Below are 26369 nucleotides of genomic sequence, written 5' to 3'. Positions count from 1 at the left end.
TACCTTAGGATGAGCAAAGGAGAGTAGATATGTTCCTTCAATTATCATCTCAGTTTCCTCATCTGCAAGATGAGTTAATAGAACCCATTAGAAGATGGAGGCCAGGACCAAGAGATTCCACAAAGGAATGGACTCATCAACGTAAGTGCTACAATGCTATCCCTGGCAGCATAGGAAGTGTCCCAAAGATGAACATCTGTAACTGAGCTTCTTTCAGGGCAAGGCTCAGTTTTGGAAAGAGTGGACAAAGTCCAACTCCAGGATCTGGGTCAGAGCTGTATTCATGCATCTCTGTATCTGAAGGCCAGCAAGCCAATCTTTTCTCAATCACCTGTATTCCCATGTCCAGAAAGTTATGAGAGAAAGCAGTTGTAGCAGAGAAAGTGACAGTGGCAAGAAGGGCAGAGTGGTGGAAAGAAAAGCAGTACCTAGAAGTTACTTCCTTGAGTTCTATGGCCGTATCATCTAAGGGCTTCAGTTCTTCTGAAGAATTTTCTTACCACAGAGTCAAGCCTTTAAACTAAAGGGCTTGTGTTTACCCTTGGTCAAAGAAGAGAAATCACTGTTATTTTCCAATGGGATTTTCCCTAAAGTTCCTCCTAATTACCTGGTATTTTCAGGCTGATTTCTGATCCTCTAGCTCATGCCAGCAGAATAGGTACTAGGTCACTGCTCTGAGTAGTAAAAGGCAGAGATGATACCCTGGAAGAAGTTATGTAAATCTGTATGGAATAGGATATGGGAATACAGACTATCCCAAGGCATCCTTTGCACTTTGTATTTAACTTAAAACACTCATTGCCACTGGAGAAAGCATCTTAGAAGACTTGAAAAAACAAAGCAAAATAGGTCTATCCCCATCTCCTACAAGATATAAGTGCCTCAGGCCCAAGGAAGCATCCTAGCCTATCATGTAGTTGTAGTTAATATATACTACCAACTACTTGCTACCTCTTCCTGCCCTCCTTTCTCCACTTCGCATTATACAAGGCAGAGCAAACCAGAGTGAGTAAATCTCCGGGCCCAGCCTTTGCTTTAAGCAGGAAGCTCCTTGTTCCAACAAATGAATTACAATTGGCATAGAGAGAAGAGGAGGATGAAAATACCCACACATTGAGTTCTTGTTATTTAACCCCTAATTAACATGAAGCTCGGGTACTAGGAAAGACACAGGAAGGATAAAAAGTAAGCTATGATTAATCTACCACTAAGTCACTTGCATCATAAATGGTCGATTCTTTAAAGCCATTTATGATGCTTGAGTTAAGAACAGGCCTTTTGTTGGTCATTGGCTCCATGATGTCATTCAGAGTGACTGGCCGCTGTACATTCAAATCAGAGTCAGTACTAGCAGGCACTGCCTCCTCTTCCTGTTTTTCTGGCTGGTGAAATATCTCAGAGACAGTGGAGGGTTCTTCCTCATGTTTCCCTGAAGGACAGGTGGGGCTAGAGAGGCTGCCTTTGGTATCCCAGTGTTCTCCGGATGCTGAGATTTCCTGCTGGTTTCCCCCTTCTCCAGGTCCTGAAAGCCCCTGAGCACAGACCTCTGGCCTGGCTGCCAGCTGCTCAGAGGTCCCAGAGGGCTGAGTGTAGACTTTATCTGGCTGAGCACTGGCCCCAGATATCTGAGAAGACTCCAAAGCTTTGTTAGTCTCACTGGAGTAAAGGTCCTGATCACTACTAGTAACTAAAACCGGAGGGGAAGATTCTGTAGGCATTTGCTCAGGGCCCCATTTGTTCTCTTTTGGCCACGGAAATGAAAGATCCACCTTTCCAAACCCTAGTTTTGAATCACTTGCTAGTACACTTCCTTTCCCCTCACCATTTCCCTCAAAGAAAGTTGACAACTTCTTAAAACTGGACATTAAACCAGTCTCTGTTGCTCTATTGCCAGAGGGGAGAGATGAGGAAAAGAAAGAGCTCAGTGGTTTCCCATGGTTAGTAGCAGAGGATGGCAAACGAAGCTTTGGCCAACTGGTCACATTTGGGATCTCAAAACGTGGTCTTGACTGCTCTGTTTCCTGGGGGACTGCAGGTGGATCTTTCTTGGCATGAATTATCTCACAACTTTCTTTGGCAGGAAGCACAGGGTCCTCCAGCAGAGGATGAGAAAAGCGCCCTTCGGTTTCCAGTGTGGTGCTCTGGCTCACACTTGCATCACTGAACAGTGTAGTATCAGTTTCTAGTGAACTGGCTGGATGCAGCTCCAGTAAGTCTTGGTTTGTGGAGGCAGTTTGAATAGCTGGCTCTGGCTCAAGAGGAAGAGGTGGCTGAATTGGAGGAAGCTCTTCGGCAATGCAGGTAGGATCTGATTGCAACTGTGTTGGCAGCGCAATGTTCTCTGCTTCTAATGATGCCTCTGTGTCTGTAGCTTGCAATATCCCCATGTCTCCTTCATCACTCAGAGACAATACTCCTTGCCCAGTATCATCGCCTGAGAAAGAAGATGTATTAATTGTTTCAGAACGTTGAAGTTCCAGAATATTTTCAGGAGTATTATTGTCTTCCATTTTGGTTGTTAGCTTAGGATCATCTGTCAAGATATCTGATTCTGGCTTTGCACTAACCACAGTCATTCTACAGTCACTGAGAGTAGATTCTGAATTGGGTGCTGTAAAGGCAGCTTCTCTCCTTTCTGGAGGTGCTGATCCTACAGCATCTCTGGAACAACCATTCTGAAGCCATGTAGTAGCTGGGAGAGATGATTCTTGTTTGTATGACTCTGGCTTGGGACTTTTGAAAATTCCAAATAATTCATCTTTGAGGGGCTGAGATGATGCATCAGAAGCAAGAGAGAAAAAGGAGTTTTTCTTTGGAGATTTAGCAGAGGAGAAAAGTCCAGAGAGTGTTTTGGGAGGTTCAATTAAGCTCCCAGAGAAAGATTTCACTTTGGTCACAAACCCTGAAAGCATGTCTACTGAAGATCCCAATGCAGATTTGTCTTCCTCTTTATCTGCATCTTGGTTCTGAAGGTTCCCTGCACACCCTGGCTTTGGAGAGGAAGAGGCTGGCCCCAGGATCTGTGGTAAGACCTCATCGGGGGCCTTTTCTAATGGCAAGTTCACTGGTTCAGTAGTAAATTTCTCATTTTGGTGGTAGTTAGTACAACTATCTAAGTCATTGAATTTTTCAGTTAACTGTTTAGCAAGTGAAAAAGAGTTGGACAGTGAGTCACTGGGGAAGGCTTTGTGGTTGAAAGCCTCTTCTTCATGGCGAACTATCCCAAGGTTCTCTGGGCCAATGAGGAATGTTTCAGCCTGCGCCTGAAATTCTGGTGAAGGAGGAACAATGTCTTTTTGCAACTCATTCATCTGGAAATCCACTGATGTTCGTGGTCCAGTATTGGAACTCAGTTTTTCCTCACAGTCCCTCTTCTCTACACTGAGCTTATCTGCAAGGGAGGTAACCTCAATTGTGTTGTTAATGGAAATACAAGGTGCCATTTGCTGTTCATGAACTACTTCTTGGGCTATGCTATCTCTATGACCACTGGAACTTTCTCTGGTCATTGTGCTACCACTGTCTACAAAAACATTTGACTTCTTACACGGCTGGGAGGTCACTGGAACAACAGTTGAAATGCTTTGTTTTTCCCCAGAGGTCTCCTTATTTTGATCCAAAAAGGGCAAGCTAAAGAAACTAAAAGTAGAGCTACTATGAGAGGTATCCTTCTTAATGCTTGAGCTAGCAGTGGAAAAAAAGGAAGGAAGTGTGAATAGCCCTTCTGCTTGAGATTTGGCTCTTGGTAGACTAGCAGAGGCTCTGTTCTCAGATTTTTCAGATCCAGTCAGAAAAGAAAATATACTCTTTTTGGTTGGTAACTCTGGTTGAGGTGAAGATGTTGTAGCCATGGAGAAACTCCAGTCTTTGTCAGAAAAATGATATTGTTCATTTGAATTTCTCTTGCTCAGGGTATCAAAGGATATTTCATTACTTTTTGAAGCTTCTGTCATTGTAGTCACACCACTAGTTTCTACTGAAGAATCCCTGGAAGACTCTTTGAGACTACTTGTTGAAAAAGATGAATTAGGTGACTGCTGGATTAGGTGGTCTCTGAATGGTACCTCTTTTTCAGTCAAATCATTACCCTGGATCCCTCTAGTTGATGGTTCCTTTAACCTACTGTCATCAATAGTAGTCTGTTTGTTCAGTCTTCTAACTCTAGCCTTCCCTTTAGAGGAAATTGGTGCAGCAGGAAAGTTCCCAGCACCCTGGCTAGCTAGCTCTATAGGAGTAGGACTTGACCTGACCTCATCCTTATTAGTCACTGAAGAAACAGACATATTTTCAGTTGTCTGTATAGGAGATACATTGGCTTTAAAGAAATCCCCAAGGGTACCCCAAAAATTTGAAACACCAGAAGATTCTTTCTTTTCCTGAGGTGATATCTTGACATTTGTATCACCAGTCTTTTCTAAGTTTGGTGATCCTTCTTTATTCACCTGAGTTTTAAAAAGGTTCAAAAATCCAGATGACTGTTTTTCATTTGCTGTCATACTAACTGAAGATTCTCTACTGAAGAGTTTCAATGCAGTTTTAAATAATGTTTCCTCAGACTCTCTGGACGACTGGTCCTGGGGAAGCTCACAATTCTCATGCTCATCCCTACTATGCTGAGGTGCAGGAGAAACTGAAATAGAGTCCATTGTAGTGATTTCGTCATCTTTTACACCTAATTTAGCCTGAGGAGTTGTTTGGCTTAACTGGAAACCAGATTTTAACAAACTTTGCTTTTTCACATGAATGTTTTTATTTAAAGAGAATTCTTGCCTTATATTTTTGGTCAATTCTGGATGCTGAACATTGGATACTATCTGTCTTTCTGAATCCTTGAGAAGACTTTTTTCCTCATTTGGGGAGTTACCCTCTAATTGCTTACTCATGATTAATGGCTGAAAGCCATCATTTGTGAGCTCTGCTAAATCTGACTGCTGACTGACTTTCTGCATGGCCAAAGACTCTAAGGATTCACTCTTATCAAAATTCAAAGTACTTCCAACTGAGGCACCCAAAACAGAAAATACTGAAGTCACTTTGTTCACTAATGATGTCTCTTCCGCTTGTTGTGAGCCTTTAGTCATATTTTCAGGATGAACCAAAGAGGCAACTTCTTCAACAGAAGGCTGAAGCCAATGGAGACTGGAAAGCTGAACTGATGAATCTTTAGTTAGAGGTTGGTTTTTATCTCTCTCTATAATTTGATCTCTGTTTAAGACATGATTACTAATAGTTTGGGGCTGACTTCTGAGATCTAATGTACATTCAGGATCTTCAGAACCACATGGCCTTTCCTTGAAAGATCTAAAATCTCCTTTAAACTTTTGACGATCATAGCCTGAAAAATCTAGTGGCTGATCGCTTTGGTCATAACTTGACTCTTTAAGTACTTGTGAAAAGGTTTCTAAATTTAGATACAAGGGTTCTTCACTTCTTGGCAAAGCTAAAGATAAATCAAGAGGGTCATCAATTGGTTCCTCTTCAACATACCACAATATTTCGTCTTCCTCATCAAGTACTTTAAAACTACAGGCAGAAATAATGCTGTTATCCAACGTAATACTTGATAGACCATTTGTCTGTAAATCACAATCCAAATAATCTTGATAAGAATCAGGTATAAATAAATATGCATACTGCCCAGTAGAATCAGTGAGAAGAGAATAGATATATTGACCATCATGAAACATATAATATCCATAATCCCCATCCTCTGATGGCCACCACACTCCACGTTCAAGACATGACAACCATTCCTGGTACTCATAACCAAAACTTGAAAAAACAAAGTTTTCATCCATCCTTAATGATTTTTGATCAACTATGGGGCATCTAGTCTTTTCATGATCTGATGAAGAACTTAAGTCAATCGGTAATTCTTCTAGTGAATTATTAGCCTCATTAATTGGAAGAGGACCAGAGTTTCCATATAATGAGTTAGCTGCCCACACATCATCTCTTAATAAGTAATCTTCATTAAATGCTAACTGATTGAATGATTCATATGGTAAGTCACACCAAATGACACTGTTTGGATTTGTTCTCCACTCCAAGATATTTGCATTTTGATCTTTTTGGCAAAAATTTATCACTGAGTTTTCTGAGTCAAGCCACAAGAAAGCATCTGCTGATGGAAATCTATTTTGATTTAACATATAATAAACTGGCTGAAGTTTTCTGGAATTTTTAGACAAATCTTTTATGTCAGAGTCCCATTCAAAACAGAAAGGACTGTTCATCTCTTCAAAAGCCTGATAGTTGTTTGATTTATTGAGAATGTTAGTATTTAGTACAGGTGAATTTAACTTCTTTGAATTTTCATGTAGTTTTGCCTCAAGAACATGGTTTGGCATTTGCCTCTTAGCCATAGATTTATCCAAAAAACCTAGCTGAGCACTTGGAGCACAGTGAAGTACAGTATTCTCAGAGGAGGGACGATGCTTTTCACTTTGCTGATTTTTCCCTGTAGGAGAACAATGATGATTATCAACCCCAGCATCAGATAATGGTATGTTTTCTTTAGGTAACAAGGAGGCTTCTATGAAGCCAGAAGTTTCATGTTTTTCAACATGGTTCTTCGGGTTCTCAGACGTCACACATGAAGTAGCAGGGACCTCATCCAAAGATAAATGCATATCTCCATTCAAACTCTTCGTGTTGCCTAAAGACACGAACTTTGCTTCCTTCGGTTTATGATCAGTCATACTGCTATTTGATAGCAGGTTAAATATTCCAGAGATTAAACCTGGGGTATCATTCTTGTGATGGGAGTCATCATTTTTCAAATTTAATTCTTGACTAGACAAATTTTCAGCAGAAGAAAACCTATTAAACAGGCCAGAAAGGAAGCTTCCTTGGGTTTTTTTCTTGGAAGTCTTATCTATAACCTTATCTTCATTAATTTCATTAACCAAAGTGGATTTCGAAGTGGCAGAAATACACTCTAATGAAGAGTCTGATGCTACTGAAGATGTTGCTTGTATTAAACTCTTACCTTCTCCTAAAGGATCTGAAGTTATATGTTTTTTGGGCACAACTCCAGGGATGGCTAATCCATCTCTTTCAAAATTCTCTCCTGCTGTGTGGTCACTTGGATTTAATTCCTCTATACTCCCAAATTTCCCCGGATCATTATTAATATTTGTAACTGAATCAGACTGTATTATATTAAATTTGGCATCTTCAGGACTATTTCTTTGGTCATTCTGATTAAATTCCTCTGTACTGTCAAATTTCCCTAGATTATTATGAATATTTGGAACTGAACTAGATTTTATTGAACTAAGTTTGGCATCTTCAGGACAATTTACTTGGTCACTCTTATTAAATTCCTTTGTACTGTCAAACTTCTCTAGATCATCAGGAATATCTGGAACTGAACTAGATTTTATTGAATTAAGTTTGGCATCTTCAGGACAATTTATTTGGTCACTCTTTTTAAATTCCTCTGTGCTGTCAAATTTTCCTAGATCACTATGAATATTTGGAACATAACTAGATTTTACTGAACTATGTTTGGTATCTTCCTGGCAATTTTTTTTGCTCTCCTCATCAGTGGTTACTGCTGAGCCATCATTAACAGTAAACTTGCTGTCAGTGAAAGAAAATTTAAACAAAGGAAAAATGCTTCCTTTCTCTTTTAACTCCTGTTGCTTTTCAGAATGACCAAGACCTCTAAAAAATGGAAGATTTAGTTTTCCACTAAAGGAAAAGGAACGACCATCTTTCTTAGAGGCCCTTTCCAATCCATCTTCCTCCACCTGGTGAATTTTCACCGATTCTGACAAACTTTCCTTTGAACAAGTCTCAGGGGAAGTGAGCAAAAACTGGCTAAATGATTTTCTGAGTGGCTCAAGGAAATCATCATTACCAGTAACTTTGTCTTCCTCTAATGGCTTTGAAGATACCTCTTTACTTGCAGTTCTACTGCCAGCTATACAAGGATGTCCTGGAGTATCTTTGGCACATATTTTTTGTTGATCTGGTAACACAGACACATCTATACAGGGTTTTCCCTCCAATAGACTCTCAATGTCATCATTTTTACTTGCAGAACTAGCTAAGTTTGAAGGTTCACTAGTTACTTGGGAGGACAACAAATTCTCACTTGTGGGCATCTGGAACCAGCCCGTAGTTTCTTCATCACTACTATTTAATGCAATGATGCTACTACTGTGATTGTCAAGAGTGCCTTCCCTTTTATTTAACTCCAAACCACACTCAACAAAGCTTTCTTTTCTCGGTGGCTTACTCTGGTCATCTTTTTTTGTTTCCTCCTTTTCTGAAAAGATCTTCAATGGATTTAACCTGCTGAAAACCGACTTTATAACCGAACTCTGACTCTGTAGAGATGAGTCCTTTGCAATACTTTCTGTTGCATTCTCAAAGTATAAGCTCCCAGTTTTATTGCCCATGTGCTCGTTTTCAGAGGTTTTTCCATGTCTGCCTATATTCACATTATCATCTCTTTGAGAAGATAATGGAGATTGCACGGAAAGATCCTTTTCCAATACTGCCATGGCTCTGGGTTTAGATCCCAAATTAATCGCCTCTATTTGATTAAGAGTTTCTGCTTTTTCTGGAACTAAGGAAACCAACTTTTCCACAGAGTTTGTTAGATGCTTTGTACCTGAACCCACTTTTTCTGTGAGTGAACTAAACAAAGAACCAACGGCACATTTTACTCCAGTCAACTCAGGGAAAGAGATGGCCGTGTCCTTGTCATTCTTGACAATAGTTAAAGGTGGTATTTGATCCCCAGGCGTTCTCTGTTCTGCATCAACAGTACTATTTTGTTTATGTGATTTTTTAGTTTTTGAAAGTGAACCAAATCTATTAATCTCCTCTTCCTTCTCTGCTAAATATTCTGACACAGTTTCTACCAAACACTGAAGCTCATCCATTGTATCAATATGGTCCTCCTTGGGCTCCTCAATAGAGGAAGGGGTTATCTCTTCTATAGAGCACCCAGACAGATCTCCAAGTGTTTTTGCATCACAATTCATCCTTTGTAATGGCAATGCTGAATTTGCTACATAATATTCTTCAGGAAAATCTCCAAGATGGTGGACACTGGATGAATGCCATGTTGGTGACTGTAAATTTTCCTGCTTATCAGAAATGGGGGAACCCAGAAGTTCATCAGAAGTACTACTAGTAGAATCTTCAAGAACATCTAATGAGGTAAAATTAGTGACATGCTGGTTTGAGCCAGATGACTTTTCACAGTGTCTTAAACAACTGGACAGATGATAATCATGACTTTCCAACTTAATGCGCTGCAGGCCACTCTTAACCACAAATCCATTTTTGTAGGGGTACAAAACTGGGTACCCCATATTTTGTTTCTTATTTTCAGTATGGCAAAGGGTACAATTTTCAATATTAGAATATGTACTTTTGTAGTTAGTCTTAGTTTCAGATCTCTCATCATAATGCCTTCTTTCAGTGTCTTCAAAATAATTGTATAAGGGTTTCTTTTTTCTTCGTCTATCTAGTGTATCATATTTTTGAGGATACCTGGAGAAAACAGATGCTTCAACCTTAAATTCAGTAGAGAATTCTGTCTGTTGGCTCTGAGGTGGTGTCTTTTTCCTGTTCTTATACTTTGGTTGTTTCTGTTGGCTGTAGTATTTATCCATTTTTGAAAGGGTTCTAATTTCTTTTACCTCTGCTTCCTTCAAGTTTATGTTATTATTTTCTAGACACTCTTGTGATATTTTCCCCTCTATCTCCTTATGTATATCTTCTTGCTCTTCATAGTCAACATCAGAGAAGGCTGAAATAATCCTAATTTTTTCATCTTTAGCCCGTGACCCTTGTCTGATGTGAAGGGATAAAATTGGAGGAACAATAAAGCAAAGAAAAAGGAAGAGACAGGGAAAAGGAAGAAAGAAGTTATAAGATTTAATACATGTTCAATGAGAAGACTAGAATAATAAAATTGCCAATGTGACAAAAAGCATTCAGACTAAAAAAATATGAAAAAGAAATCCACATGTTCTTAAATATTATATCAATGTAGCCAAATAGCTTATTCCATATCAGAAAAAGAACAGCTATAATATCAATTTTTAAATGCTTCAACTTGCAAATTTTCATTGGTGAGCTTTTTAGAATTCTTTTATTTTTCTAAGAAACAAACAAAAAAATTAAACATGTTGTACCAATATCTAGAATGTATTTGCAATATTAAAGTATACCATAAAAACATATCAAGGAATTTCAAGAAACCGAAATTTGCTGATAAATTTTTAGTCTAAAAAGAAGTCAAGCTGTTAACTTTCTGAAAGTTATATTTGAGGATGTATAGCCAAGAATATAGTCAAACATATTTCTTTTAATAAGAAAAAAATACATATAAAACATTTTTTTACTATCAGCAGAAGTCAAACTTTGTTATACTACAAAAAATAACAAATCATTTAAGGCATTATAATTTTTTTTTGAGACGGAGTTTCGCTCTTGTTGCCCAAGCTGAGTGCAACGGCACAATCTCAGCTCACTGCAACCACCGCCTCCTGGGTTCAAGCAATTCTCCTGCCTCAGCCTCCTGAGTAGGTGGGATTACAGGTTCCCACCACCAGGCCCAGCTAATTTTTGTATTTTTAGCAGAGGTGGGTTTTCACCATGTTGGCCAGGCTGGTCTCGAACTCCTGACTTCAGGTGACCCACCCGCCTCAGCCTCCCAAATTACTGGGATTACAGGTGTGAGCCACCACGCCCAGCCTAAGGCATTACGATTTGCTGTTTGTGAAATCTAAAAGCTATATGCATTGAGGATCACAGTAAAAAGAAAATCTTTCCCTATACTGATTATAGCAGCAGAAGCTACATGTGAGACTTATGAATACTGAAGACAGTCTGACCTTTCTTTCAGTTAGGTTGCAGACTGCCTTCTTCTATGTACCAAGATAGTGATGGAGAAAGAATCTACAGGCTAGGAGCTTATTAGGTCAGTGTGTTCTTTATAGATCTAACATCCAAAGCATTCATTTAGGAAACAGAAGCAAGATCAAAGCAGACACTTAGTCACTAAAAATCTTCCAGAAGGCCAGGTGCAATGGCTCACACCTGTAATCCAAGCACTTTAGGAGGCTGAGGCAGGAGGATCACTTGAGCGTAGGAATTCAAGACCAAACTGAGCAACAACGCAAGACCCTGTCTCTAAACTCACCATGTAGCAGTTTGGTGAGGTAGGCAAGAAAAGGAGATCATCCTATGGTCTGGTGAATTTTTTATTGATTGACTGATACAGAGTCTTGCTCTGTCATCCAGGCTGGAGTGCAGTGGTGCAATCTTGGCATACTATAGCTTCAACCTCCCAGACTCAAGCAATCTCTCCCAACTCAGCCTCCCAAGTAGCTAGGACTATAGGCATGCACCACCAAGTCCAGCTAATTTTGTTTATTTTTTGTAGAGATGTGGTTTCACTATATTTCTCAGGCTGGTCTCAAGCTCTTGGACTCAAGTGATCCTCCTGCCTTGCCTCCCAAAGTGCTGGGATTATAGGCATCAGCCACTGCACCTAGCCAGTCTAGTGAATTTCAGAAACTAAAAGGATAAGCTAAATTGGAATGATTTTTTGAAAACTAACCTCCAATCAATAAAATAACTGATTCAGGCAAGGATCAATGGATGCTAAGATCATTGAGTAAAAGACTATTGGGGAAACAGAGTATTGATACAGTCTCAGGTATCACTTCAGATATTATTAATTATGAAGAAGAGGTAACTTTACACTGGAGAAATACAGCATATACCAAATTTCTTAACCATGAGATCAAACTAAACATCACCAATAATAAGACAAAGTATGTGCTTCCTGAATGCATGTGAAGGAAACATCCACCATTTTTGCCAAAAATGTTTAACCTGATTCTAAACATGAAGAAACAATCAGACAAAAACAAACTAAGGGGCATTCTCAAAACAACTGGCCTGCACTCTTCAAAAAAAAAAAAAAAAGTGTCTTAGGCTAGGCACGGCGGCTCACGCCTGTAATTCCATTTGGGAAGCAGAGGAAGGCAGATCGTTTGAGGCCAGGAGATGGAGAGCAGCTTGACCAACATGGTGAAACCCCATCTCTAACAAAAATACAAAAATTAGCCGGGCATGGTGGCATGCACCTGTAGTCTCAGCTACTCGGGAGGCTGAGGCAAGAGAATCACTTGAACAGGGAATGCTGAGGTTGCAGTGAGCCAAGATCACCCCATTGCACTCCAGCCTGGGAGACAGAGTGTGACTCTGTCTCAAAAAGAAAAAGAAAAAGAAGAAGAAAAAGAAAAAGAAAAAGAAAAAAGCTTCTTAAAAGACCAAAAAAACAAAAAGTAATGAAATTTTTGCTAAATTAAAGGAGGCTAAGGAAACATGAAAACCAAATGCAATGCACCACAGTTCTGGATTGGATCCTGGACCAGAAAAGAACAAATATACATACAGAACATTATGGAGATAACTGGGGAAATTTAAATATGGTCTAAACATTAGATAATAACATTGCATCATTAAACTTCTTGAATGTGATCATGATATTGAGGTTATATAAGAGAAAGTTCTTTTTCTTAGGAGTAACATGCTGAAATACTTTCTGATGAAGTAATACAATATCTGCAACTTATTTGTAAGTGGTTCAGAGAAAATGTATGTGTATATGAATACATATTAGGGAGAATGAGATAAAGCAAATGTGGTAAAATGTTAACACAACTGGTAAATCTAGGCAACATGAATATGGGTGTTCACTGAATTACTTCTCTAAATTTTCTTTAAGTCTGAATTTTTTTTTTAATCGGGGCAGGGGAGAGCACATATGTATGTATTTGCTTTTATACTCATAAATATATGACAATAGTCTAAGGAAGGATACATAACAAACAACAGTAGGAAGGGAATTATGAAACAGGAAGAAGATGGGGTACAGGAAGGTAAGTGTGGGTGGGAAACTCTTTATGCTGTATTGTACCTTAACATTTTTTAAACCACATAATTGTTTTATATATTTTAGAAATAAAATAAAATTAAAATTAAGTTCCAGTAAAAATACTTTTTTTTTTTGAGACGGAGTCTTGCTCCGTCGCCCAGGCTGGAGTGCAGTGGCCAGATCTCAGCTCACCGCAAGCTCCGCCTCCCAGGTTTATGCCATTCTCCTGCCTCAGCCTCCCAAGTAGCTGGGACTACAGACGCCCGCCACCTCGCCCAGCTAGTTTTTTGTATATTTTAGTAGAGACGGGGTTTCATCATGTTAACCAGGATGGTCTCGATCTCCTGACCTCAAGATCCGCCTGTCTTGGCCTCCCAAAGTGCTGGGATTACAGGCTTGAGCCACCGCGCCTGGCCTCCAGTAAAAATACTTAATCTGCTATAAGAAATCATATTGGTTTTCTTCTAAAGTTCCCAGGGAAATATTTAGGCAAGAAGGACTATCCAATCTGTGATTTTTCTGTTTTTAATCTTGGCGAAGGGTATAGCAAACTCACTGAGTCAGGAAGTGGGGCAGATACACCCCAAGTGGGCCTGCCCTGATCAGTTGAGAATCACTGATCATAAAAATAAGTATTCCTTATGGCAATGTATAAACATTCCTTATGGCAATGTATAAACATGTGGAAGAGAAAAAAAAACTAACAATCTACACAAAATGACTGCAGTTTGGCCTGTGATATTGCTACCCTTCCGCTACCTCTTAAGGTTAAAGCATCCAAATTCTTGTTTCCAATTGCATCATGAGACCTGGATATTACGAAGAGAAAGTACTTTGTGCCCAATACCCACCTGATGGCCCGCCGCTCAGGATAATCGAAGTCATAACTTTGCATAGAATCATTACAAGAGTCCCGGGAACTGCCTTGAAGTAGCAGCTGCTGCGGTAATCCCACCGGCACAGGAAACTGGTGCACAGAAGCGTTGGGCTGGGAAGTTGTATGGTAAGGAGGTGGGATGCTGTTGCTGGTCTCACTGCGATAGTCACTATCTCGGTCATCGACGGCACTATCAGGGTCTTCAAAAGCTATGGAATAAGCACATTCAATGAAAGCACCCCAGCTTTATTCAGTTCTTCAGAATTATTTCTGCTTCTAACTTAGTAGTAACAAGTCTGGATCTTGAGAACAAAAGCAAGCTAAGTTTCACGTGACCCCAGTGACCTCAGAGCCATGAGCAGAACGGTCTCAATTGATACCCACAAGTCTCTCTTCTTTATCACAGGAGATAGTATACTTAGTTTAATTTTAGTGCTTATTCTTAGAGGAGTTCCAGGTTGCATTTTCCCACTGCAGAATTCTTTGGAATTCTGCTTCTCCAACTATCATAACCATAATTAAAAACTGCTTTTAAATGTCACAAATACAGTCTGGTTCTCTGTTATTAAAGAAAGGGGAAGGGAGCAGAGGTTTAAAAAATTAGCTTTTCAGCCAGGTGTGGCGGCTCCCACCTGTAATCCTAGCACTTTGGGAGGCTGAGGCAGGTGGATCACTTGAGGTCAGGAGTTCAAGACGAGCCTGGCCAACATGATGAAACCTTGTCTCTACCAAAAATACAAAAAATTACCTGGGCGTGGTGGTGTTCACCTGTAATCCCAGCTACTCGGGAGGCTGAGGCAGGAGAATTGCTTGAACCCAGGAGTCGGAGGTTGCAGTGAGCCAAGATCGCGCCACTGCACTCCAGCCTGGGTGACAGAGCAAGACTCCGTCTCCAAAAAAAAAATTAGCTTTTCATATCTTGGGAAAATAAACAACAAAACTTTTGTTTAATGTCTTGGTGTTTTCAGACTTTTAAACATACAGACTGTACCAAATAAGGTCCAACATCAGAAGCTGGTCCTGGAAATCAGGAGGGTCAAAGCCAAGGCTTGGAAATCAAGTCAAAGGCTCCAGATGCAGCTGAGAACAGTAGCACTCTTATGGTGCTGCTGCAGTGTTGGGTTTTTCTAACAATTCCTGTCAAGCACCTACACCCTAGGCTCAGAATTCCCATCCAGGGGATGGGCTGAGAAAAGAAAAAACATATGTGCTGCCAATGGGATCTTGCTGACAATGCAGCCAAGTTTATCTAACAGCAGTGACTACAATTTCATAGAATTATTTCTGCCTTTCAGACCAGCACCTGACTGGCTACAGTTTTTTTCTTAAAATTAGCTAAAAAGACCACACTTACAAATCACCGCTGTGCTTGGAAAGGGAGCTCAACCTAAGAGTGCTTTGTAGCCTATTTTACAAAGAGGAAGTCGTATCTGACACCATACCCTTACGTGTATGATTAACAGGGTTCCACATGTCCTTTCTTGACAAGTTCCTATTTGGTTCACAATGAGGAAAAGGAATGTTCACCATCTCAAAATGGAGATACTTTTAGCAGAAAATGAACTCATGTTATTAATTTTAAAAGATGATCTTGGCCAGGCGCAGTGGCTCACGCCTGTAATCCCAGCACTTTGGGAGGCCGAGCGGGTGGATCATCTGAGGTCAGAAGTTCGAGACCAGCCTGGCCAACATGATGGAACCCCATCTCTGCAAAAATACAAAAATTAGCCAGGCATGATGGCAGGTGCCTGTAATCCTAGCTACTCAGGAGGCTGAGGCGGAAGAATCACTTGAACCCAGGAGGTGGAGGTTGCAATGAGCCAAGATTGTGCCGCACTCCAGCCTGGGTGACAGAGCAAGGCTCTGTCTCAAAAAAAAAAAGATAATCTTGTAGCAATGTGGGCAGTGGAAGCCTCCTGAAGACCGTAAGGTTAGGCTTTTACAATTGCTCAGGCAGGAAATAAGGACTTGCATCTATACAGTGGAAACAGAAAAGAGTTAAAACTAGAAACAGAAAATTCCAGACAGAATTGTAAAACATAGGGCCATATGGAAGATAATAGGGAAATGACCCCTTGGCTTCTGTTAGACAACCCGGTAGGATAAGAGTTCCAGTAAAAGAGACAGAGCACAAACATGTGGGTTTTATAGATAAGGAAGAAAATCTGAGCATTGGACTCTCGATAATATTTCTGGGTACAGATGGGAGATGGGGTAAGATGATCTTATGAGCTTTTCCTATTTCAGTTTATGGTTACATGTGAACATAAAAAAAGGAGAGGAGAGGGATTAGAACCCCAGGAGGAAAAATATCAACATGAGAAAGAAGCTAATGTTCAAATGGTCAGGAACAATTATTAGTAATACTTGACATTTGGAGCAAGTAGTCCACTGACCAGGGCAGGAGTAGTAAAGCTTGAAAACAAAAGCAAACAACAGGGATGCAAAGCATTCTGCTTACAAAGCATTCTGATGACATACAAGGAAAAAGAGACTTTGGAAGCACTGGTTTTAGCCCTTGATGCATCTGTTGTTCTGAAGACAAGAAAAATAGGACCCAGAGACAAAACCATATGCCACTCAGACTTAATTCTTTCCGAACCCACAGAAAGAGCAAGTCTGTAGAAGTCAGTGCTGGACTATTCATGCATACAGATGAGGGGGCAGAGGCAACAAAGGAGACAAAACCAGAGTTCTACTAAACTCTGGCAGGAAAAGTATTAGCACACAACCCAGAGAACCAAGATTCAGTCTCCAAGGAGGCAACCGCGACAGACAATCCTATCGCTTTTGAGGCCGGAGAGTGCAGCTCAGCCAGAGTTAGAAGCCCACGACCCAAATCCATAGGTTTTACTTTCTCCCTGCATGTGACCCATTACTCCTAAATAATGCTCTGCTTTTTGTTTATTTTGCTAGGCTAAACGGAGGAATACTCTACAACTTAACTAAAGGCTAACAACATTTCTACACTAAAGAAATAAAGGGCAAATATTAAGAAACAAAGCATCCATGGAAAGAAGAGGTTGGGAGTATAAGGTATTATGAAAAGCAGGAGAGGGCAGGAGAGAGAAAATACTAAGGAATAAAGTGAGACAAAGGAGAGAAACAGAAAAAAGCAGTGACAGGCAATCACCTCCAGTTTTCCTAAAAAGTAAAACCTCCTGGCACCAAGCCTGATTAGAAACTAAAAATGGAAATTCAGGAAAATGTGTAACACTTCAATTTGAATTAAATAACTGTGTTTTTAATGTGTCACTGACAATCTCTTACTGACTCCACAATTTACCCCACAGCACCATGTCGACTAGACAAGAAAAGCCCTGGCTTTACAGAGAGAAACCTAGTGCAGGTTTGGTTGGCTTAGCCTAAAAAGGAACTAGAAAGCCAGTTTGAGGGTAAAAGTTGAAAAGCCCCTGGTAAAGTCTATTTGAAAGATGGAAAATTAAAAGGCTGGGAACACCTATTCACTCAACCATTCACTAAGTGCCTACACATGCAAGACCAAACAACACAGAAGACTCAGAATATAGAGTCAGTCTAGTAGGAGACAGAATATATAGATACAAATATTGAATTGCTATACAAGGCATTTAGTACCATGAAAATAGCACAAACCAAGTGCTATGAGTTAAAAGTAAAATCACTTCCTGATAGGGTAAGTAAGGAAGCTTTACGGAGGAGATGGCTTTGAAGAACTGGTTCGTTTTTAATAGGTGAAGATTAGAGGCAGAGAGGAAATATCTTCTAGAATTTGGATAAAAGCAGTGGCATGATTAAAGGCCCAGTGGTGGGAAAGGCTATACATTTTTGAGAAACTGTTTTGTAGTTCATTTGATAGGTAAATAAAAGGACACACAGGAAATGATGGAAAATTAAAACCTGCAAAAGTAGGCTGGGAAGGTCATCTAACCTGGGGCAAACAAAGATGGGCCTCTGAGCACACAGCAGGCACTCAAACAAAATCCAGTGAAATACAGAACAATGAGGCCCTCTAGTATGTGGTATTCCTGGATTGAGTCCTGGATTGGTCTTTAAATCCACAGCACACCTATTAATAGAACTTCAGCAACCAAAGAAAGGAAAGAAAATTCATTCACATTTTTTTCATGGCTTAGTTGCTTTTTCTACTTGAAAACCTTAACTTAACTGAGCTCTGTTAACCCGTTTATGCCTGAGGTCACCTACTCTTGGGGATGACCTTGAGCAGTAGGATATAAATAACTCCCACATGCTTAGCGTTCCACTAATGGAACATCAGGCATAAATGGATCAAGCTGCTTTTGAGTAGTTTCCTAATAGCAGAAATACTCAGGATTCAAATCACAGAAAGCACAGACTTCATGAGAAATTCCACTGACAGGACAAACTTTGGCCCCTCTTAATACCTACTGGATATCTAATCACTCAGACTCAACCAGATCCCGTGAGATGGGTAACACAACCAGTAATGTTAGCCTAGGGCTACATGTTTTGCCACAAAGAACTGGCTGCCCACTCTCTAAGCTCTACAACAAAGGTGGCCTAGCTGGGCTGCTTCAAGGAAAGCCAAGCCATGTCCTCAGCCTCTTGTTTCCTTAACAAAAGCAGGTTTTTGGCTGAAATGGCATTCACAATTTGCTAGACCAATAAACCCGAGACAGCAGTCTGTTCTGCATATCCTCCTAGTCAAGAAAACCAGCCAAATCAGAATGCACACCAATTACCCTGACTCTAGTTCATCCTAGAATGAGCCTTCTCCTTCTGTTCACTGCACTCCTTAACCAAAGGAGAAGGCTACACTAGTGGGCTGATGCTACTACTTGCCTCTGGGGAATAAAAATTAGGAGATCTTGTCAGGATTATGACTGGGACTTTGGTTTGAAATTTGTAACACACATAAACACACACAAAGTTGTCTTGACAACCAGCCTGAAAGGATATAACATTCCACCACAGGTAACTGTCTCCTAAGATTTAAGTAGGAGAGGAGAGGGAAATGGAAGTCAATGCATGAATATCCAGCTTCACAATTCAGAGGGAGTATGTACTTTGTGGGTAAGATCAAGAAAATGATAAGGAATTTCAATTCTTACGTACTCTGTTGCTCTCCCCAGCCCAAATAGGTCCAGTGACCTAAGAAAACCACAAAGAAGCAGCAGATAATTTTTGAAAATACTTTTTGAAGGAATTCAAAAGTCATTTCCCCATCCCAGCAACTATTATGTGCCTTACCTTACTTGAGCCTACCTCACTTGTATTCTATTCACTTTACATAACATAGTTTCTGCCTTCTACCAAACGTGAGACAAATCTACATTCTTGCTCTCTGCCATTCACTATAGAGAGACTAACAACAACCAAAAACACCCACAAAACAACAACAACAAAAAATTACTTCTTCCATATTGCTTTAAGCCCTCTTCTGGTCCAGGTCTCTCTCAGAACATTATCATTTAGGAGTTCATATGTCTTTCCTTTGTCAAAATAAGAAAAATTAGATCTCTGTCTCTAAGAAACCCTTCTCTGTCTGTGTTCACCAAACCTGAGCCCATCACAATAGATCTGTGAGAAGCTAAGCCCTGACACCATGGGTAAGGGAGTAGTTCCCTTGTCTGGGAGCGAAGATATTCAATTTTGCTACTCTCTACTGAAAATTAAAAGGTCAAAGAATGGCAATGTTTATCTCTTAAGAAATTAATCTTCTAATTAAGTTCCCAGACAAGGGAACTACTCCCTTACCCATGGTATCAGGGCTTAGCTTCTCATAGATATATTGTGATGGGCTCGGGTTTGGTGAACACAGAGACAGGGAAGGGTTTCTTATAGACAAAGATCTAATTTTTCTTATTTTGACAAAGGAAAGACATATAAGCTCCTAAATGGTGACGTTCTAAGAGAGACCTAGACCAGAAGGGGGCTTAAAACAATATGTAATAAACTAGCCTATTGGGTCCTCAAAAAGAGCCACTTCTTCTGAATTACCTATGAATTGTTAATAAAATCCAGTAAAACACAGAAGCTTTGAAGGACAGGAGAAAATTGAAAATATTTTTTATTCATTTTCCAAAATCAAAAATCTAATATTAATTAAGTCCTATTCCACACCCAAATTGAATTTCAGGGAACTAATTGTGACAAAGAAATCACTAAAACTAGGCCTTTAAACTCAAGAAACAAGAAGTAAATAGCTCCATAATTAAGAATATGGGCTTTTTTATTTTTTTATTTTTTGAGACAGAGTCTCCCTCTGTCACCCAGGCTGGAGTGTGGTGACGTGATCTCAGCTCACTGCAACCTCTGTCCCTGGGTTCAAGTGATTCTCATGCCTCAGCCTCCCAAGAACCTGGGATTACAGGTGCCTACCAACACGCCTGGCTAATTTTTGTATTTTCAGTAAAGACAGGGTTTCACCTTGTTGGCCAGGTTGGCCTCGAACTCCTAACCTCCAGTGATCCATTCGCCTTAGCCTCCCAAAATGCTGGGATTACAGGAGTGACCCACCACACTCAGCCGAGAATATGGGTTTTAAAGTCAATGTTTAGTTCTTCTGGCTCTGCGATTTACTAGCTATATGATCTTGAGAAAGTTATTATAGATATTTCCTCATCTGTAATATGAGAATAATAATAACATAAGCGTCACTGGGTTATTGTAAAGATCATACAGGAAAAAACATGTAAAATGCCAGGCACAGTCCCCGGATGATGGTGAGCAACTAGCATTTGTTGTTATTTTGTCATGTTGCCAGGTTTTTGCTTGCGCTATGGAGTCCTAATAAATAAGAAGCAGAAAAAAACCACAACTCCTAGAATTGCACCCTCTGACAGTCCCAAGGTCTGCTAAGGAATCTTCAATGTGGGGTCCAAAAGGCCCTCAAACTGGTTCTGAGTGTGTGACTCCCTTGAAAGTCGACAGAAAGACTCGAAATTCTAGCAGCATCAGATGATGCCAACCCAGGCTGTTTTCAGTACTTGAGCTAATCCTCAATCCTGGGCATACGGGACTACTAATCAATCACAGACTTTAATTTAGTGATACCCTGACAGCCAGTTTTCTTCCTATACACTTACTTTATTCCAACCACCTATGTCTCTTCTTCTCACCTCTCAGAAAGGATATGTTGGCTTAGTGTGCCATTTTAAAATTGTAATAATTTATTTAACTTTCTAACCATGGGGGAAGGGGAGGCAGGAAAAAAAACTCTCCTATAGAAGAGTTGCCACAGCAACTGCTAGAGTATAATTACTTCATTTCTTTTAAAAAGAAAATGGAAAAAAACAATGATCACATAGCACCTCAGAATATGTCTATCAACCTAGATCGCTCCAGGCAAGTGACTGCTGTTTCTCATCACAACTGTGAGCCCAAAGAAGCCTTTCTCTGCAGGACACTGCCACTCATCTTTGAGCACTCCACAGCACTCCACAGCAGTTTCTTATACATAAAAGTTCTCAGCAAATCTCTACTGTACTAATAAATTGAATGAGTAATCTGATCCCATCTACTGGGCCCATCTCTAACCTATGAAAAAACAAGTCACGTTCTCTGACAAGCCAGTTCCATACTCTCACCACTTTAGCTCAGAACCATCATAAGATAAATTACACCAGTTTAAATAAGCAAGTTTCCTTCCCTACCCCAAAAATGCATTAAAACACATAACTAGCCAGCAGAATAATTACTGAGGATAGTTAGGTTTTGCTAGGCATTAGTACTGAGAAAAGGAAGGAGAAAATGTCCCAGGAAAAGGAAATTATGCATGCAAAGGCATGTTCAGTGAGCTGAAAATAGTTCCAGAATATCTAGAGTGAGAGGCTACAGAATTATGAAAGAATCTAATGACTATGGGTCTTAGGTAATGTTTAGAAATTAAGTAATATGAAGGATTTGGAATTACCTGGAGGGCAACACAGAGCTATCAGAGCTTTTAAGAGGGGAAAGACAGGATCAGATTTGCCATTTTAGAAAGAGAACAGTGGAACAGTGTGGCCAATGGTGGTTGGTAGGGTAGAAAGGACTGCTGATTCGCAGGGAGGAGGTATCAGGGAGGCTCGTAAGGAGAATGGTACACTCATCTGTTGATAGCCTGGACTAGGGAAGTGGCAGAGTGGGTAGAGAGAAGGGGATAGATTCATGAGATATTCTGGAGGGAAAATGAATAGCATTTAATGAGTAAATAAATGTGGAAAGTGAGGAGAATAAGGATTAAATAATATTCCTTAGGTGTTTAGCTTGAGCTACTGGATGAGTGTGACATCATTCACTGAGAAAAGAATACAACATGGGGGCAGGCTGAAGGAGATGATTAATGCAGGGTTAGGTATATTGACTCTGAGATATCTGTGGAATATCTCAAATGAACATGGCCAGTAGATAGCTAGATATACGGGTGTGGATGTGGAAAGAGATGTGGAACAGACTTGGAAGTTTTCAGACTATACGTTCCAATAAGGGCAGGGATTTTTCTGCTTTGTTCTTTTGCTGTATCCTCAGCACCTGATAATGCATGGCACAATGTAAAAGTTCAACAAATATTTATAAATGAGCATAAATAAAAATGCAAGTAAATAAAAACACTAAGGCAAGAGTGCAGGCCAAGAAAAAAAAGACTATATGAAGCGGGGGAACCCTAAGGAACAACCACATTTAAAAAGCAAACAGAAATTGTAGAAAGAAGAAGAAAAAGAGTAAGAGAAGGAGGAGGAGGAGGAGGAAGAGGAACAATCGACAGTCCAAAGCGTCGGTGAGGCTGTGGAGCAACTGGAACTCTTGTACATTGTTAGCAAGAATACACAGTGAAGTCAGGCATGGTGGCTCTTGCTTGTAATCCCAGCACTTTGGGAGGCTGAGGTGGGCAGATCACCTGAGGTCAGGAGTTTGATACTAGCCTGGCCAACATGGTTAAACCCGTTCTCTACTAAAAATACAAAAATTAGCCAGGTGTGGAGATGGACACCTGTAATCCCAGCTACTCAAGAGACTGAGGCAGGAGAATCACTTGAACCCAGGAGTGGTGGTTGCAGTGAGCCAAGATCATGCCAATGCACTCCAGCCTAGGCGACAGAGTAAGACTCCAACTCAAAAAAAAAAAAAAAAGAAGAAGAAAAGAAAGAAAAAGAAACGAAACTAGCTCCAAAGGAATGATAGAATTCAATTTATAACAAGTTCGAAAACAGGCAAAACCAAAAAGTTAGCTGGGCATGGTGGTGCATGCCTGTGGTTCCAGCTACATGGGAGGCTGAGGCAGGACAACTCACAGAATTGAAGAAAACATTTTACTTATGTTTACCCATCTATGATAGAGGATATTACAAAGGAAATATTTGAACAGCCACATGAAGAAATACACAGAACAAGGTCTGGAAGGGTCCTGGGCACAGGAGCTTCTGCCCTGTGGATTTGGGATGCACCATCCACCAAACACATGGATGTGTTTGCCAATACAGAGGCTCCGAAAATCCATAGTTTTGGGATTTTTATGGAGGCTTTATCATATAGGCACAATCAATAGTAGTATTAGTGGTATTATTTTTTGTATAAACAGAGTCTCACTATGTTGCCCAGGCTGGTCTCAAGCTTCTGGAGTGATCCTCCTGCTTCAGCCTCCCAAAGTGCTGGGATTACAGACATGAGCCACTGTGACTGGCCTGGCATGATCAATTGTTAACTCAATCTCCAGTTCCTCTCCCTTTCCTGAAGGAAATGGAATGGGGCTAAAAGTTTCAAGCTTCTTGGGAGGCCGAGGTGGGTGGATCATTTGAGGTCAGGAGTTCGAGAGCAGCCTGGCCAACATGGTAAAACCTCTTCTCTACTAAAAATACAAAAATTAGCCAAGCATGGTGGCAGGCACCTGTAATTCCAGCTACTTGGGAGGCTAAGGCAGGAGAATCGCTTGAACCTGGGAGGCGGAGGTTGCAGTGAGCCGAGATCACAGCCACTGCACTCCAGCCTGGGTGACACAGTGAGACTCCATCTCAAAAAAAAAAAAAAAAAAAGAGTTCCAAACTTCCAAACATGGCTTGGTCTTTCTGATAACTGGCTCCTACGCGAAAGCCCATCAAGAGTCCCTCATTAGAACAACAGACATTCCTAGCATCCAAAAAATTCCAAGGGATTAGGAGCTCTGTGTCAGGAACCAGAGACAAAGATCAAAATATATGTTTCTTATTATAAAATCACAGTATCACAGCCCCCAGTGGTAATGGCATTGTATTTACAACGTTAAAAATGCTCTAGAGATATGGGAGTATAGCAAATACACCTCAAGTCCAAAACCACTGAACTCCCAATACTTTGAAATCAGAAACCACAGGACCATTCTTAAAATTTCTCTTTACTTTATTCCCCATGTCCAATCAGTCAACAAACTTAGTAGTTAATTCTGCTGAAATCTCCCTCCTCTTGTGCTTTCCTCAAAGATTTAACTGTCCTCATCAAGAAACTTATTACCTTAAGTATTATTAGAGATTATAGTATGATTCTGAATTATTACAGATATTTGACTGGACTTCTTAAAAATTTGTTTTTAGAAACCGGGTCTTGCCCTATCACCCATGCTGGAGTACAGTGACAATCATGGCTCATTGCAGCCTCAACCAATCCTCCTACCCTAGCCTCCTGAGAAGCTGGGACTACAGGCACATGCCATCACACTCGGCTAATTTTTATATTTCCTGTGGAGATGGGGTCTCACCATGTTGCCCAGGCTGGTCTCGAACTCCTAAGCTCAAGCAATCCACCTGCCTCAGGCTCCCAAAGTGCTGGGATTACAGGAGTGAACCATGTGCCTGGCCATTTTTAAATTTTAATAAGAATTACTTGAGGCTCTTGTTTAGAATGTAAATTTTAAACTCTACTCACAGAGATTCTAACTCAAATGGCTTAGAGTAGCTTAGGAATCCGCCATTTTTGTTATTGTTGGAATCTATCTTTTTAACAAGAAACCTGGTGACTCTCATGCCAATGATTCTTGAATTACATTGCGAAAAACACAGCTATAGAATTTCCTATTTGAAAAAGCCATTAGTACTCCTGTGCTAATGGAGGAAGAAGGCAGCCAGACCTACTATCCTATCGAGCCTGAAGAAAAGTTCAATGTGATCATACAGTGAAAAAATTCTAGCAGTTCTAAGACCAAAGTACATCCTCTTTCCTAGAAGGTAAACCTCTGCACTTATCCCCATCCCCTAGGCTGGGTGACTAGGCTATAGCAACACACTCACAGGCTTCTCCTTCTGCACATTTTATCTTGTTTCTAGTGGAAAATGTAAGAAACCAGAAATAGTCACATTAAAAAATAAGGTCTATGATTATCAAAACACTCCCAGGCAACTGTTACACCACGCATTAGTAGTCCAGTACTGGCTAATTTTTCCATGACATTAAAATGATGGAATACTTAAGCCCCAGACTCCATGTGAACAGCCGTCTGTTCAGGGAATGACAGGAACTCACCTATCAACTACTAAATTGTAGTAATTACCAGGTAGCTCATAAGGACCATAAACTCAAACACTAGAAATTATTCTCTTCCCTTTTTCTAGACAGTTGATTAGGTAAGTACTGTAGAACTTCTCTTTCTATGGAAAACAGTAGTAAAGAACCTATAATTAAGGAAAACACTTCAAATCTAACATTGGAGAATAACAGAAAGAAAAACTATTCACCAACCTTACTTGTGATATAGATAGAAAAATCCAAAATGAAATACAAGCAAATCAAACCTAGCATTATAGTAAAAGAATAATTCACCATAACCAAGTAGGTTATATTTTAGAAAGGCAAAGATGATTTATTAATAGAAACTGATCAATGCATTCATTATATTAATGTCAAAGAAAAATACCCATGAATAATTGGTTAAGTACTATTAAGGCATTTTGAAATGTTCAACATCCACTAATATTTTTAAATATAAAAGCTCTACTGAAGTATAAGATAGAGAAAAATACACAAATCATAACTGTACTGCTCAACATTTTTGTTTTTTTTATTTTTTTGAGACAGAGTCTTGCTCTGTCAACCAGGCTGGAGTGCAGGGCCAAGATCTTGGTTCACTGTAACCTCTGCCTCCCGGGTTCAGACGATTCTCCTGCCTCAGCCTCTCAAGTAGCTGGACTGCAGGCGTCCGCCACCATGCCTGGCTAATTTTTTTATTTTTAGTAGAGATGGGATTTCACCATGTTGGCCAGACTGGTCTCAAACTCCTGACCTCAAGTGATCCCCCGGCCTCGGCCTCCCAAAGTGCTGGGATTACAGGTGTGAGCCACCATGCCCAGCCTGTACTACTCAATAAATACTGTGAACACACTCAGGTAACCAGCACACAGATCAAGAAACAGCATTCCCAGCACCCAGCAAAACTCTTCCTACTCCTTTTTCAGTAGCTACCAGCTTTTGAACTAGCTGTTCACGCTGCCTATCACACTCTTTCCCCAGAGAGTCACATGTTAATTCCCTCACCTATTTCAAGTCTATTCAAATGTCACCTTCTCATGTGGCCAATACTCAGAATTTTATTTAAAATTGCAACTCAACTCCAATTCTAGCATTACGAACTGCTTTTCACTCTTTTATGGGTCCACTCTCTAACAT

General features: G+C 40.2%; 1 protein-coding gene across 2 annotated transcripts in view; it reads right to left on the bottom strand.

The window, feature by feature from the left end:
• Positions 1-26369, bottom strand: part of UNC13B (unc-13 homolog B (C. elegans)) — a 252964-nt gene that overhangs the window by 95968 nt on the left and 130627 nt on the right. For both annotated transcript variants that reach the window (XM_011980107.1, XM_011980108.1), the window contains exon 8: positions 13771-14005. In XM_011980107.1, the coding sequence (XP_011835497.1) occupies positions 13771-14005 (235 nt within the window). The remainder of the gene's footprint in view (positions 1-13770; positions 14006-26369) is intronic.

This window comes from Mandrillus leucophaeus, unplaced genomic scaffold, assembly GCF_000951045.1.
Source record: "Mandrillus leucophaeus isolate KB7577 unplaced genomic scaffold, Mleu.le_1.0 Scaffold208, whole genome shotgun sequence".
In the NCBI taxonomy this organism is placed as follows: Eukaryota; Metazoa; Chordata; class Mammalia; order Primates; family Cercopithecidae; genus Mandrillus; species Mandrillus leucophaeus.
Note: the sequence above shows the minus strand (reverse complement) of the source record. Positions and strands in the feature narration are given on the sequence as shown.